Genomic DNA, 17,400 nt, shown 5'->3' on the forward strand with positions numbered 1-17,400 from the left:
TTTCTTCTCATGGGGCTTTTTGTCCTTTTACTACTAATTTTCAAAAGCTTCCATATTTGGATTTCCTGGTATATATTTTTTTTAGAAATCTTTGTAATTCCGTATGTTGCCAACATTCTGTGGATGTCTCAGAAAATGTTAATTGAGCTCAAATGTTTATATATACAATAGCAATAACAATAATGAACTGTGTTTGTATTACACATTAGATTGTACAAATAGTACTTACGCATCTAGAAAAAATGAAATGGCATTCAACAAAATAGAAATGGCAGTCTCTTTCAGACAGGCTTATGTTTTTGGTTTTATTGGACTTTGTTTTTCTTGTAGTTTTTGGCTACATAATCAAGTGCCTTGTTAAATATGGTATACTTTCCATGTGGTTCACAGGATGAATAAGTAATTGAAATCCTTGTGCATACTTATTATCATCAACCTTTCTCTTTCTCCTGACACGTCCCTCAGATATGCTGAAATATCCCGTCTTTGAAAATGCTTCTCTTAACCCTGAGACCCTTCACTGTTCCATCATGGTGAATAGTCATTTTTTTCTGTGTCTCATCCTCCACCCAGTGTTAAATCCTTTCTGACTTTGTGTTTTAGAGTTCTTCCTTTCTCTGCTGTCACATCCCAGGTAGTCCTAGAAACAAAGTAACTTCAGTATTTCAAACAGAAAGAAACTTAAAGTATACTTACTGAAATGGCCGTGCTGAGGGTAGAAATCTCCACATTTACATGGGAATATTTTCAACCCCTCTCCCCAGTAAACAGGTTTTTTTTTTTTAATATGTATAGCACTGGTTCTACCTAGTACAACAACATGTCAGAACAGAGCAGAATTCTCTAGTCTGTTGTTTTCAGACTTCTTTACACCCTCTGCCCCCCCTCCATGAAACTATTCATTCTACTTATCTCCAGTAGGGAGAATGGAGACTTGGAAATGTTCAGATCTAATTAAATTGACGTATATGATGGGTTGGTAATATTCTATCTCGGACATTTAACTTCAAAGTATATTTGTTTGGTGTATTTTCTGTTTACTTGGTAGGTCAACAAAGGGTGGTTTGTGAATATTAATTTGAGGGTTTCTAATATGATATGCTAAATTAATATTACTTCATTTCTAGCAGGAGAAAGTAACTCTGACTGGGAGCTCTCTTATATTTGATTCAACAGGAAGAAGGCAGCATCAAAGAAATTGCAATCACGCATCATGTAAAGGAAGGACATGAAAAGGCAGATCCTTCTCAATTTGAACTTTTGAAAGTATTAGGGCAGGGATCATTTGGAAAGGTAAGTCATGAGTGTGTGCTTTTTAAAAAAGCTGATTTTTGGAATTCATGTAGATCTCTTACACACAGAGAAATGGAAATATTTTATGAAATGCTAACAGTCCTTCCGCCAAGCAGTGTTTTCTGTGTTTTTACCTTTCTTACTATCAGTTAAGTGTAGGCAAGTGAATGACGTCATTCAGAAGTACTTCGGAAACTTTAGTAAATTGGCGGTATTTACTTCATTTTATCTTCAAGATCATATGACCTCCTGTGTAATCGTGCTTCTTGAATTATTAAAAATCACAAGATATTTCCTTGATAAGCTGACCTTTCTTTGAGTCCTTGTGTAGGGCTTGAAGGTGATCAAGCATGCAATAGATTGTTAACAGTACAACTCAACCTTTTCCTCCAAAGTATCCCTGATAAGAGAAGAAAGCGAATGAGGATTACTTATAGAACTAGGGTCAGGGGTTACTACAAGTCTAAAATTTTTTGGACTTGGGGCTTGCCTTTAAAATGAACTCAAAGTTTGCATTCTATTCAATAATATCAGTGTTTGTTTTGAATGTAAAAAAAAATGTTCCCCAAAACTACCAAATAAAAATTTTTCCAGAAGATGCAACATCTCTATCATTTTTCTTCAAGTATTCCTTGGCCTCTTGTTTCTCACCTCAGGATTACTTCCTGTACTCTATTTTGAGAAGTGTACAGCATTATAATTGCTACTATTTGATCTCTCTAGACCATTCCTCAGCAAGAGGAAGTTTCCGAAATTGTAATTCAACTTCACAGTACCGTGCTTCCTTACTGCCTTTCTAAGGAAACATTTGAAGATATTCTTTGCAGTCTTCAGAACAGCATTAGTTTAGCTCTTTTGTGTATTTTAATAGGACTTCAGTAATTCTTGGAAAACATAGATAATTTAAGTTGCAGTTGTAGACCTCCTTTAGACCCGAAGTGATGCTTTTAATACAGATATAGATTAAGAAGCCAGAAGAGCATAATAATGGTTGCAAGTTTGGACTCTAGTCAGCCAGACTTGAGTTCAATTTTTTTTTTTAAGTTTTTATTCTTCTACTTACTCTTTATATGTGCTTACGTTACTTAACCACTTGGAGCCCCATTTTCCTCTTTTAGCCAACCATTAAATATTGAAGTTCCTCAAGGTTCAATTCTAGCCTGCCTTCTCCTCACTCTAAAAAAAAAAAAAAAACCCATTGTTGTCCAGTCATGACCCACTCCCTACTAACTGGCTTTCTCTGTGCCCACCATTTCAATTTTAATTCACATACAGCTGATGTAACAGTTTTATATCTCCAATCTACATTGCTTCTCGAAGCTCTGAACTGTATATACAGCTGATCTTTTGAGTTTTCCGTTTGCATGTCTCAGAGGCATTTTAAACTGAATATGTCCAAGACCAACCAAACTCTCAGTCTTTCTCTACTTCCAAACCTAACTTTATTTCTCACTGTCACTGTGAATGGCATCCAGTTCAGCAAGCCAGAATTGTGGAAGGCATTCTTAACATATCCTTGTCGTTCCCACCCCTTCCCAGTCCCTGTGCCAATCTGATCCCTTACCAAGCCCTGTTGATTTAGTAAAGATCTCTCCAATCATGCCCGGTCTCTTCTCCACTGCCACCCCTCCAGTCTGTGCTGCCATCATTTCTCCCTACTCTGTGGAGGGAGTTACCTAATTGGATCTCCCCAAATTTATCCTGTTCTTGCCTCAATCCATTATTTGTATAGCAGCCAGCATGAGCTCATCTTACACTCTATCCCTTAACCCTTCAGTAGCCACTCTTTGCTCTTAAGATAAAGGCAAATTCCAAGCATAAGCTTATATACTTTTCACTATCTGCATTTTAGGAGCTCTGGTGGCATAGTGGTTAAAACACTCAGTTGGAACCTACCAGCTGCTCTGCAGGAGAAAGATTTGGCAGTCAGATGAATAGAATCAATGTATCAAAACTCCATGAATGACAATCACCACAAAACCTCAAAGAATATATGATCTTTGTCAATAACCGGGACCGCTCATGTCATAGAGAAGCCCTGGTGATGCAGTGGTTAAGCTCTCAGCTGTTTACCGAAAGGTCGATAGTTTGAACCTACTAGCAATTCCACGGGAGAAAGATGTGGCAGTCTGCTTCTGTAAAGATTACAGCCTCAGAAACCCTATGGGGCAGTTATACTCTGTCCTGTAGGGTTGCTGTGAGTCGGAATCAACTTTGGCGACAGTGGGTTTAGTTTTTGGTCTTTATCTGCATCCTGGCCACATTGGCCTTCCTTTTCAGTCCTTAAGCGTGCCACTAGAAAGCATTTCCACATGCTGTTCCCTCTGTCTGTTGTACTTGGCCTCACCCCCACCTCTTCATCTGCTCAGCTCCTCTCATGTTTATGATCTCAAAGAAGTCCTCCCAGCCATCCCAACCAGGTCATAATCCTCTATTTTATCCTCTCATAACTAACATTATATACCGCATCTTCATAGCACTTGCCACAGTTACATTTCTTCATTTGTGTAATTATTTGTTTATTGGCTGTCTCCCCCGCTAGTCAGTATGTTCCATGAGTGCAGGGGCCATGCCTGTGCCAGGTCTCAGCACTGAACCAGTAGCACAGTGCTTGGCATATAATACTGGACAGAATTAATGAGTGAATAATAGTCCTGAACTCATAGGCTAGTAGTGAGAATTAAATGATATAAGGCTAAGCACATAATATCTGATATTAAATTGTTTTATCATGCCACTTGATAAACCCAAATAGATGGGTTTATTTTTATACATTAGACTTTAAGGGCACACAATATTTAAGATGGTATGAGTTAGCATACTTCTCCCTTTATTTCTTTAAAAGTAACTTAAAAACCTTACTATAAATAGCAAACATTAAAAATAGGGCGTCTCCTTTCTTACTCATCCTAAAAGGCCAATCTAAACCAAGGAAACAGGGATGACCTGTCAGAGCCTAGAATAGCTTCCTGGGGGTGGTAGAAAGGTCAGGCCAGCACTTGTGGAGGAAAGTCCCATCGTGTCTGTGACTGCTGCTGCTCCTGCTGGGCTGGTTACCCAGCCAGCTGGAGAAAACACAGAAAGAGCACCTGAGCAGAAGCGCAGGGCTGCATGTCTGACCTGGTTCATGTCTCAGTACCTCTCCTGTGAAGCTAGGCAAATTATTTAACCTCTCTAGTTTGGACAACTAAAAAATAGGCATTATTTAGTCAGCCTGCCTCCCAAAGCTATCATGATGATCTGTTAGAAATACTTTGAACACGAAAATACTTCAGAAAGAGTTAAGAAGGTGCTTGCACAGGACAGGTGAAGAAAGTTTGGGATCAACAAGGAGAACTTTTCTTCTAGTGTGGAACAAAGACCCTTGATTAGGGAATCTGAAGGATGAATAATTATCAGATAAATAGTAATTATCTCCACCTAATTAGAATTTATGTCTATTCAAAATAGTAATAACCTGTGATTACCTTTAACATTTGAACATCACCCCACCTTAGGAACCACCCTGATTAAGAGTGCTTTTCTCTACCTAGGTTGACTCTCTGCTAACTGGCTGAAAGGAACTAAAGAGTGGGGCATAGTGAAGAAGGAAGGGGTGATTACGGGGCTTCTGTGCCAGTTGTGCTCTTCCTTTGATTTGAGGTCCTTGCCCATTCCCTTTGGGAAAATTTTTCAAGTGACGGTCATTGCCTTGCCCCTAGAATCAGTTGAATGAGTCATTTTTTTATTGTATGCCAACAGCCTAGCTTACTAATGCAGACCATTGAGAGCTGACCCTAAAGTAATTCTTAACTGTAATTGGTTGTCTTCTTCTTCCTACCTTTGACAGCTCAATAACAAAAGAATGAGTAGGGGGAAAAAAGAGTTGACATTCAGGTCCTTTTAGCAGGTCTGTTTAAAGGTTTGGTGGAAAAGATCATGAAACTAATAATGAAAATGAGTAGGAGGGATTTATTGATAGTTTTGTATTAGCCATGTTACAGCTTAACCATGAATTCTTTAGCGCAGACCATAATTATTTTGCATAAACCCTACACTATATTTTTAAAGCAGACAAAACTATTAGAAAAATCTAGATGCTCAATACCATACCCGGGGATTGTGTTCTCTGTATTAAGGCAAATGTGATAATTTGATTTTAAGAAAAGGTGTATTGGAGGGGATTATGACTTAAGTCACATTAAATATTTTTCAATAGAATTCTTTGATGTGAATGTACTTTGAAATTATTCTGCCTAGCAATGAAAACATTTATGTGTAGCTTTTTTGTGTAGAAAAAGACTATTCATCAGTGAATAATTAACATCAGCGGGGTCCTAAAGTAAAGCTCTCAGACTCCGCTAGAATAAAACAAAAGGATTTATAGAAAGCTCAAAAACATTCAAATGGGGAGACATGAGGCCCCAGCCAGTGAAACCCAGGAATCCAAGGGGCAGCAGTTTTTGGAGGATAGATATAGGCCTGACTTAGGAACTAACGGTAAAAAAAATATTCTGATTGGCTAGCTAATGTAAGTTCTTCTGATTGGCTATTTTTGGTAAATCATTAAGGACATGCCCAGGCATGTTACCTGTATAAGCACCTTTCTGCATACTAGTTAATCTACTTTCAACCACATTCTTCCTGAAGGCAAGCTGCCCCTCCCTTGTTCATCCACCATCAGTCTTGGGTCACCCCCCCAGAAGCAGAGCCTGGGGGAAAATGGAGTCTGCCTCTGACTTTAAACTAGCTCTCTACTTTGATCAAGCACCTTGATTTTAGGGTTCCTGCACAAAACCTCCTGGGTAAACTCATTCTCCTACAGTCACATTCCTGATCCCACCCTTATTTGCTGTAAGTGGTTTTGGGGCAAAGGCCAGGCCCCTTAAACAAGGTAATTACTAGGGGGGCAGGGTCTGTTGGTTCCACCCAGCCAGAGGCCTGAGGTCATATGCATGCGAATGAAAGAAGTCAAGGTAAGTTCTCAGGAATGTAGAAGCAGGAGCTTGTAACAAAATGGAGTTGGGCCTACTCCTAGGCCATCTACCCTAAATATGCTAGGCACCTTTCTTCTGAAGCTCTTATTCAACAGAAAATTATGATAAAGGGGAAATCCCTATGTAACATTTTTTATGGAATGAGAAGAATCTTTGTTAAGTGGAGCCATCATCACCTGTGTTATACTTTAAACATACTAGGCTTTTCACAGTCTAATTGCTAAATAGTTTAAAGTTTTTTTTCTGTTTTATATGTTATATGATCTTTGGAAATTTGCAAACAACAAAGAAAATGTATTCACTTATATTGATATTCCAAGTTATAATAACCACTGTTTATAATTCCTTGTATTTATAATTGGTACATTTTAAGGGAAATAAACTTGATCTACAATGTATCAGAATCTGACTGGTAGTAAACTGTATTATAGCAAGGGTCTGCAAGGGTCCCTATGAGTCAGAATTGACTTGATGGTGATTTGGTTTTTGGTTTTAATAGTTTGTGATGCTTCATAAAACTTATTTTCTCTTATGTTAAATACAGGTTTTTTTAGTTAAAAAAATCTCAGGCTCTGATGCTAGACAGCTTTATGCCATGAAAGTATTGAAGAAGGCCACGTTGAAAGGTAAGTGATGCTTACTTACCTAATTGTAATGTTCGTGCAGTATAAACAAACTGAAAGGTCTTTATAGATGTCATATGACTCCTAGGCTGTTTACTCACATTCTCAATCTGTTCCTGGTACTGTCTTTAAGTTTAGACTTTCTTTTAGTGAATTTTTCCTATTGGACTAACGGGAAAGGAAGGTGCCATGTTATAAAAGAAGTATCATATATTCATCTTGGGCTTCAGGCAAGTAGAAACTTGGAATACTAAAACTGGGCTTGATTTATCTTTAAATTGTTATAATTATTTTAATGTTTAAAAAAAACTTGATAGAAAATTGCTTTTATTCTAAGGCCTTTACCTTAGAATAAAAACTCAAGTAAGTTTTTATTCCAAGCCTGTCATTTTGGAAAATCTAAGGCAGAATTTGGTTTGTATAGGTAAAAAATCACCTAGATGAAATTGTATATAGATTTTTAAATACGTAAATCTTCCTTGAATTTAGTGATATGTTACCACCCAACCTCTAGATGTTTTATATGTTGATTCCTCTTTGATGTACATGCAATTTCTAAAGATATTTAAATATTCTGGAAGGTATATTTACAAAGATCATTTACTATTTCTGATAGTATCCTTCCCAATTAGTTACCCACTCTGGATATTTGCTGTGGTTGTTGTTGGTTGCCATCCGAGTTGATTGCAATTCATGGCAACCCCATGTGTGCAGAGTAGAACTGCTCTATAGGGTTTTCAGGACTGTGACACCAACCTTTCAGCTAGTAATTGAGTGTTTAACTGTTTGTGCCACCCAGGGACTCCTCCTGGATATTACCATCCACTCATTTTTTTCCCTCCTCTATTAACACCATCCTTTGCTTCTAGTCTGTTACACCTTTCCTGAATGTATTTTCTTTACTAGCCAGTCTCTACCCCATGGCATAGCACTATACTTCATTCTTGCTAGTACCAGGTAATTCAGTTATATCCACAGTGCCCTACCTTTATATCACTACTTTTATAATTTTATACTCATGAATCCCATGTTATAAAACTGCATAGATGAAGCCTAAATAAGAGAGTTCATTCACAAAAGCAACAAAAGTCAGGTTTCTTTTCATATAATTAACAGCGTTTGCGTTGTGTGTACTGTATGTAAAGGATAATACTACAAAACTCTTAAGAAGCCTAAAAGATATCAGGAAAGAGAATAAATGCCCAATTCTTTTTAGAGGAGGCTCTAAATATTGTTAATCTCAATTTTCCTCTAGCCATCCAGTTAACTCAATATCATCAAAATTCCAGTTGCGTTTTCCTTGAAACTTAACATAATTTTCAAAATTTCATTAAAAAAAATGTACCTCAAAGAGCACCCTGAAAAAGAAGAATAAAGAGAACAAGCTCTGTCAGGTATTAAAGCTTATCTAAAGCAGCTGTAAATCAGTGTGTTAATTGGGGAGAATAACACAGACATACAAATCAATGAAACAAAATAGTATAAAAAATTATATATAAAATTTTAATCTATTTGTTACAGAAATATTGAGTGCTTGCTGTGGTGTATGACAAAGCAGGTATACAGAACAATGGGAGAATTAAATAATTCTTTAATAAATTTTGTTTGAAAAACTGCTGAGTAATTTGGAAAAAAATTAGCTTACAGTCTTTTCTTTAACCCCATACCATAGTAAACACCAACGTAACTGAATTCTAAAACGTAACACAGCTAGGAAACTTGTGAAGGGATATTGAACAAATGAAAGCAAATTACAAATTTGACAGTACAAAAAAATTTCAACCTTTCATACAATGAAAAATAATACAAATAAGAAAACAGACGGGAAAATATTCACCCAAAATATTATAAAATATCAGTATAAGGAGTTGATTAAGGGACTCCCACTGGTCAAATCTAGGACAATTTGAGCATTGCAGTAATTAGTGGTAGATTATATATAACCCATTGGATAAAGTAAGAAACCATGAGTACAATGCTGATATAAATAAATAATAGAATAAATTAATTACTGGGGGAGAAGGAAAAGCTCCTTCTTTTGTAGAATCCCAGCTAATAAATGTAGAAAGATGGTGGCATTAGGAGTTGATAAGAAATAACATTACAACCTCCACCTAAAAGATTTCAGGATAAGTTTTATGCAAGGGGATAAAATAATCTTTGGGAAAATGTTTAGTTTTGCTGGAAATCAAAAAATATATATTAAAATAATGAGTTACCATTTCATATGTTGGCAGCATAAATTGGGAAGCAGTGTTGTCATGTGTATAGAGAGCCATTACTGCTGCTAATTTAACGTGAGGAAATAACCTCAAAAAAGGGAACTTCGGTACTTAAAGATTCTCATTACAACACTATTTACACCAGCAAGAATTTAGAAAGTTTATGAACACTGAAAAATAGAGGAATGTTCATAAAATTATGGTATCACTACCTAATAGAATATTATTAAAGTGAAGTATTTTAAATATAATCATAAAATTGAGCTTAATGAAAATATGTAAGTTTAAAATTATCAAAAATTTGGCTACTACGAGTATGTAAAATTATATAAACATAAGGAATAGAAAAATAAGAATATTTGATTTATTAGAATTGTAGCTGCTGGATAATTTTTAATGTGTTTTTAAATTTAGTTCTTATTTTTATGAAAGTAATATCTGTAGAGTCTTATAATGTAAAATAGCAGTTCTGTACTCATCCTCCTCCCTAGCCTAATTCTGGACCCCCGGAAGCAATGACTTTGATCTCTTTAGCTACTTCTGCCATTTACCTTCATATTCAACATTCTTATATTCCAATTCCTTGATTGTTTTCATTTGGAGACATACTTTATTAATTTCCTAACCCAAAAGATGAGGGTTTAGTTCTCTTATGCTGCTGCCTGCACAACAGTTTCCCATTTCTTGTCCTCTCAGTAATGTTTTCATTATTATGACTTTATAAAAATCATTCTTAGCTGAGTCAAATAGCATACCAGAGTCATATTTCTTTCATATTTTTGCTGTAGTAAATCTTCTTTGGCTAAATTCTGTATCTACTGTTTTCTCTACTACTGTCTAGTTTTGTTGGAACGCATCTTCTAGTTGCTACCTCAGAAAGGGTGAATGGATGGCAGAATTTTTTGTGATCTCGTATGTCTGAAAATGCCTTTATTCTACCCCTTTATTTAATTTATACTTTGGCTGGGTATAACATTCTAGGTGAGAAATGCTTTTCCCTCAGATATTTGAAGGAATTGTTCCCATTGTCTTCTACTTTCCTACACAGTTATGAAGAAGTTTATTGCCATTCTATTCCCAGTCCTTTGTGTGTGAGTGGACTTTCCTCTTTGGAAGTCTTTAGAATGTACTCTTTATCCCTGGTGTTCTGAAACTTTAGTAGTTGTATTCTATATTGTGGTTTTTCTAATATTCATCATACCCGGTGATCTCTTTCAATCTAGAAACATTTCTTAAGTTTTGGGAAAGTCTTTTATAATTTCTTCTCCACTCTGTAACTGCTACTCATTGGATGTATTGGACTTCGTGGATTTCTTAATTTTCCCCCTCCTGTTTTCCATTTTTTGTCTTTTTTTCTTTACCATCATTCTTAACTTCCTAGATTTTTTTCTTCTTCTCTGATTATTTCATTTTTAAAGGCTTTATTACAGAAAATGTCAAACATTTATGAAGGGAAAGACAAAAATATAGTGAACCGCCATATTCCCTTCTCTCTGCTTTGACATTTATTAACTCATGGTCAAATCTTTTCCTCCATGTTCTCCTCCTCTCCCACCTTTGTAATTTTGAAGCAGATCTCAAACATTGTATAATTTCTTCCGTATACATTTTAGTTAATGTTTTTTTAAAAATATTCTTAAATAATACCACTCTGTCATTACATTCAAAAAATTAACATACAAACACCCAGTCAGTGTTCAAATTTCCAGTTGTCCCTAATGTTATAATTTATTTTTCTTTTTGTGATTTATTTGAATCAGAATCCAAACAAGGCCTATACTTTGCAAATGGCTGCTATCCCTTAAGTCTTTTAATTTATTAGCTCTTTCTCCTTTTTTTTTTTTTTCTTGGTAGTTTATTTGTTGAAGATACCAGATCCTTCCCCCTATTTTTCATATTAGAGCCTTTGTTCAAATCCCTTGGGGATTTTTTGTTTTTTCCTTGTTTAAGCCTGAGGTACTAAACAGCTGATTACAAAGAGTTCTGTGGCAAGAATTTACTTATTTCTCTCGGGCCTCCTTCCTTTAGGCTTAGATTTTAGCTTTCACTTATCTTCTATGTTAGTTACCACTTACACATTTTCTGCTATTGTGTCTCCTGTTCCTCGGTCATTGTGAGTTTATGCGTAATTGTTCCATTATTGTCATTTTGATTCGATTTTGGCAAAAGAGAATAAAATATCCATGTTTAACCAGAAGTCTCTTTTTCCATTTTAAAGTTCTTATTAGTACAATAACCAACCTAACTAACCAGTTTCCCTTGAGTCAATTCCAGCTTATGATCCCATATGTGTCAGGGTAGAACTGTGCTTCATAGGGTTTTTCAATGGCTGATCTTTCAGAAGCAGATCTCCAGGCCTTTCTTCGGAGACATCTTTGTGTGAACTCAAGCCTCCAACCTTCGGTTTAGCAGCCAAATGCATTAATCATTCATACTACCTAGGAACTCATATTAGTATAATAAGTGAGGTCAATAGAAGTCAGTGGTGTTAGGTTGAGTTTATGGGGAATCTTGTCCTAGTAAAGTGTTCTGTCGGAAACCCTGGTTGCATAGTGGTTAAGTGCTACAGCTACTAACGGAAAGGCCGGCAGTTTGAATCCACCAGGCACTCCTTGGAAACTCTATGGGGCAGTTCTACTCTGTCCTATAGGATGGCCATGAGTTGGAATCGACCTGACAACAGTGGGATTTTTTTTAAGTGTTCTGTTAGCCTAAATGGTTTTGTACAACGTTGTTAAAACAGTTTCTTAATACATAATCCTAGAAACATATATAGCATTTCCTCATGTTCACTCTCACTCATATTCTAGTAACTTCTATATAAAAGATTATTTCAGTGAAATGTAGCTTATTTTGCCAGCATGAGTCAGTATTAACAAATTCTATTTTGGTATATACTAATCAAAATTCCTGAGTGTAGGATGATTTATATTTGTCACTAAGTCTTTACATAAGCAAAAGAAATCAGATTAGAATTTTTACACAGTCCTACCTCAGGCAAAATGAAGGAATTCTTTAGTGAATGAATCTCGCCACTCATTGTCAATTAAACAAGGTCTCATCAATGTAAGGGAATATTGCAAAGAAATCTGTCTCACAAGATAATCATGATCTAAAGAAAATCATCTTGTTCTAGCCCCTCATTTTATACAGGAAATAGTAAGTCCCTGAGAAATTAAACGATTTGACCAAGGTGACACATCTGATTATTAGCATGGCCACTGAACTATAGTTCTTGACTGCCAAACAATTGTTCTTTACATTGTGCTGCAATAGTAGAAGAAGGATATACAATAAATACAGTAATGGATGTTTTTGCTAGCTTAACTGAGCAGAGGATGATTTTTAAATAAGCCTTTGTAGGCTTTGTATAATTTTGAGAGAGGTAGAAATTTCAAGTCCAGCTTTCAAATCATAGGAACCTAATCCAAGATTGTGTGGGCAGCAGTGAAAAGAGGATACCTAGGCTGGATTGGACAGAATGGTCAGCTGGCCTTGGTAATGAACTTTATTTATGTACATACTAGAATGGGCCTGTTGGGTATTATAAGAAAGCCACCAGAATTGTGGTGATAGGAGAAAATAACGAATTCACAGGTTGATATGAATGTCATATACCAGCTGCACAACTTAGTTGAAGGACACAGCTGAATAGACATCAAGAGAATAAAGTCTTATTCCTGGTTTGCCCATTTTCAGTCGGTAGCACCAAAAACACCCCGTTGGGTGTGGAAAACTGATAGAATGGAAAAAATAGAATATTTTGTAGCTTCTTTGTTCATTTTTCCTAGAGGTCTTATTTCTGTGTTTTAAATATCTGTGGTCACCTTAAACTGAAAAAAAATAAAACCAGTAACTGCTTTCTTTGCCATGAGACCAGTAGAACTGGATGGTGCCCGGCTCTCATTACTGAATATTTTGATCGAAGATTCCATAAAAGAATACTGACCAAAGGGGGTAAAATGCAGAACAGAATTTCAAATTCTCATGGACTCCAGATTTCTGGAGGCATGGAGGATGGATGAACCCCTGAAGCTTTTGCAGAGATAATGTTTAAACTTGAAACCAAAAATTTCACCTTAAAATCAAACAACAGTTTAGCTTAACTCATTAAAAAAAAAAAGGCCCACCGTGAGCATTATGCTCTTTGAAGAACTATCTTTATGGGATCAAATTGACAACAACAACTCAAAAGATTAGATAGGAACCTTAGGAGGCAGTAAGCTTATGTTAATGGAGGAAGAACAACTCAGAAAAGGAGGGTGAGGATGGTTGCACAATTCGAAGAACGTAATCAGTGTCACTAAATTGTACATGTAGAAACTGTTGAATGATGTATATTTTGCTGTGTATATTTTCAATAACAAAATAGAATTTAGAAACATAAATAAATGGGCAAATGATTTGAATAGACATTTCTCCAAAGAAATTATAGAAATAGCCAGCAAGTACCTGTAAAGACGCTTAATATTTTGGTCATTACTTGAAAACCAAATCTGTTGCCATGGAGTAGATTCCAACTCATAGTAACCCTGTAGGGCAGGGTAGAGCTGCCCCATAAGGTTCCAAGGGTGTAAATCTTTAGGGAAGCAGAGTGCCACAACTTTCTCCCATGGATCAGCTAATGGGTTAAAAATACCAACCTTTCGGTTAGCAGCTGAGCACTTTAACCTCTGTGCCACTAGATCTCCTCCATTAGTCATTAAAAAATCCCATTGCCTTTGAGTCGATTCCAACTCATAGCAACTCTATAGAACAGGGTAGAATGGCCCCATAGGGTTTCCAAGGGGTAGCTGCTGAATTTGAACTACCAACCTTTTGGTTACCAGCCAAACACTAAACCACTGTGCTGCCAGGTTCCATTAGTCATTAGGGAGATACAAATCAAAACTACAGTGAGATGCCACTTCACATCTACTCTTATCAGAAAAATAGAAAATAACAAGTGTTGACAAACGTGGAGAAATTGGAACCCTCGTGCATTGCTGGTGGTTATATAAAGCAGTACAGCTGTTACGGAAAACAGTTTGGTGGTTCCTCAAAAAGTTAAACGTAGAATTACCATATGAACCAACGATTCTACTGCTAAAGTATATACACAATAGAATTGAAAGCAGGGACTCAAATGGATACTTGTACACCCATGTTCTTAGTGGCATTATTCACGATATCCACAAGATGGAAACAACCCAAGTGTCCATCAGCAGATGAATGGTTGAACAAAATGTGGCATATACACACAATAGAGAATATTATTCAGCCATAAAAAGAAATACCATTCTGATTCATAGTGTACAACAGGGATGAGCCTTGAAAACATTATGCTGAGATAAATAAATCAGGCATGAAAGGATGGATATTGTATAATCCCACTTATATGAAATACCTAGAATAGGCAAATGTGTAGAGACATATTTATTAGTGGCTGAAGAAGATGGAGGAATGGGGAATGACTGCTTAACGCGCACTGAGTTTGTGTGGGGTGATGAAATCTTTCGGAAATGGATAGTAGTGATGGTGGCACAACATGGTGAATGTAATTAATGTTGCTGAATTGTGCGTTTAAAATGGCAAAAGTTTTGTTATATATTTACCAAACAAAATAAACGTTTTTAAAGGGTGAATTCTATCTCAAAGCCGTTATTTTAAAAGGGAAAAAAGAAAAATGAAACCAAGTCATCTTTTTCCCTATGCCTATCCCCTAAAAGACACTCCTGTTCCCAAACTCTTGGTTTTAATCTTTGGCAGAACCATTCAGTTACTCAGGCCTGAAACATAGAAGCGGTTTATGATTCATCCTTCTTATTATGTATTGGAATAAAATTAAAAGCTTAATGACTGAACATTTTCACATCATAAATCCATTGAGCTACCAACACAATCATAGTACTTACCAGAATGTGTTCTAATCATTTATTTGTCTGTCATTCCCACTAGATTATGAGCTTCTTGAAGATTATCTTATTTGTAATTGTATCCCCAGTGCCTGGCACAAAGAATTTGCTGAGGAAACATTTGGTTGGTCAAAGAGCCTGTTCCCTACAGGGTCAAACATAAAGTCATCCTGACAATCCAAATTGTCAGGAATCTGGATCCTCCTTCGGTCACCTCTCCAATAGTAAACCCCTGTTTCCACACTGATTTTGTTTCTTCTCCTTTGTCATTCATGTCTCCAAGTGTTTGCCTGCACTGGTCCTCCATACCTGAGCTGTTCTCCCTATCCTCCCCACCCATCCAAATGCCTCTAGTTCTTAAAGCCTGTGCCCTAATCCCACCCCTTTCATCTAGCTTTCCTGTGTAGGTGAAATTGAACTTTACCTTTTCTGAATTCCTGTACTACTTACTGCAGTAATAAATCATATTATCTTTTAATTACATTCATGGTGATACTTTTGATATAATAACGATACCAAAAGCAACAACAAAAAACCATGCTAGTTACCATCAAGCCTGACTGTCAGAGAAGATCTGTGTTCCCTAGGGTTTTCAATGGCTGATATTTTTTCCTGGCGGTAGGTCAACAGGCCTTTCTTCCGAGGTGCGTGTGGGTGGACTTGAACCGTCAACATTTTGGTTAGCCAAGCACTTAACCTTTCACACCAAGCAGGGATGACATAATGATTAAAAAAAAAAAACCATTTAATTGAATATCTCTTACATACCAAGCTCTGGAATGTACAAATCTTATCTCGAATGGTCACAAGCTTCCAAAGGTCCGGCAGCATTATCCCCATTTTGTACCGAGAAGTAAATGAGGCTCAGAGAGATTAAATAAGTAACTTGCTCAAGATTATATAGATCTGAATCTAGATCTAATTCAAAAAGACCTTTGCTCTTTCAGCTGTATTACAGTCCCTCTGTTCTTTCTGTCCCTCAAAGTAGACCTATTTGGGTGTATCTGTCCTTTATCATGTCAGCCATATTTTATAGATACTTAATGAATGTTGAATTGAATTGATAGGGTTGATAGAAGTATTGAAACCTATATTCAGTTTTCTTTTTGTTTTTTTCGGTATTTTAATATTTCATTGGAATGCCTCGTTTTTTTTTAAGTTGCTTTTTTTTTTCCATTTTCCGTAACTTTGATTGACGTGCTTGTAAATTTGATATTAAACCAACATCTAATAATTCTTTTATTTTTAAATTTAAAGTACAAATTTTGCAAATACATATGATTCCTTTTGGTTGTATAATTTAGTGAAAGATATACTTAGTTTTTTTGAAAACTCGAGTCAAATTGAAAACATTCACGTTAGCAAAATTTTACTTAAAATAGGCATCAGAAAGTATTCGTTTTACAGATTTTCTCTGAAAACTATTTTAATGCAGCCATTTGCACAATGTTTTATAGTTCGAGACCGTGTGCGGACAAAAATGGAGCGTGATATCTTGGTAGAAGTTAACCATCCTTTTATTGTCAAGTTGCATTATGGTAAGTTAGGAACCACCTCTCACCTCATCCCTTTACCCTGTGTCCCACTCTGAGAGCACTCAGGTATACCCATGTATGTAAGCATGTATTTGTTTATATTCATATGAGTTCAGCAGATATATAAAGTCATGGAAATTAAAACGTGACTTTTAGACAAACTTTAGAAGGTTATGTTTCTTTCAAGCTTTTTCTTAGTGGGTATAAAGGCGTGATGATTCTTATTATGTGTGATTAAATCTTAGCAGTCCTCATTGTTTTTTGTTAGTGTGGTAGTTTCTGTATTTTATTTCTTGGTTAAATTAGTCTTTTACTTTTGGGAGTTTTTCTCATTGGTCACGTGCCTTAGAACTATTGTATTCCTGAGAGACTCGCGCCTGAAGAAAAACCTAACAGATGTTCTACTGGTTCCATAATAAGAAACACTACATTTAACATTTCCACTTAGAAACTAAGGGGAATCAGTGGTTTTCCTCTAAATAAAAATAAGTATCTATAACAATTTCAGTAATTTAGTAAAAATTATATTTATTTGTGACTGAGTTGACCTAATATAAGCCTAAAACCATGATGGATTAAATGGAAATTTTCGTTTCTTCATTCAGCTTTTCAAACTGAAGGGAAGCTGTATCTTATTTTGGATTTTCTCAGGGGAGGAGATTTGTTTACACGCTTATCCAAAGAGGTATATAATTAATCTCTATTTTTAATCTATTTATACAAACCCTGTTCCAACTAAAGCTTTGTTATATTCCAATATTATGCTTATTGTATTTTCTCTAGCAGCACGAGGTTCTTACATTGAAGAATCAGACCCCCCCCAAAAAAGAGTTATTTTCCTAACTTGTGAATTTATT

General features: G+C 36.0%; 1 protein-coding gene across 4 annotated transcripts in view; it reads left to right on the forward strand.

Annotated features, from left to right (window-relative positions):
- Positions 1 to 17,400, forward strand: part of RPS6KA3 (ribosomal protein S6 kinase A3) — a 111,443-nt gene that overhangs the window by 59,990 nt on the left and 34,053 nt on the right. For all 4 annotated transcript variants that reach the window (XM_049873248.1, XM_049873249.1, XM_049873250.1 and 1 more), the window contains 4 exons: positions 1,177 to 1,293; positions 6,814 to 6,895; positions 16,466 to 16,546; positions 17,149 to 17,228. In XM_049873248.1, the coding sequence (XP_049729205.1) occupies positions 1,177 to 1,293; positions 6,814 to 6,895; positions 16,466 to 16,546; positions 17,149 to 17,228 (360 nt within the window). The remainder of the gene's footprint in view (positions 1 to 1,176; positions 1,294 to 6,813; positions 6,896 to 16,465; positions 16,547 to 17,148; positions 17,229 to 17,400) is intronic.

Source organism: Elephas maximus, chromosome X (assembly GCF_024166365.1).
Source record: "Elephas maximus indicus isolate mEleMax1 chromosome X, mEleMax1 primary haplotype, whole genome shotgun sequence".
NCBI classification, from domain to species: Eukaryota; Metazoa; Chordata; class Mammalia; order Proboscidea; family Elephantidae; genus Elephas; species Elephas maximus.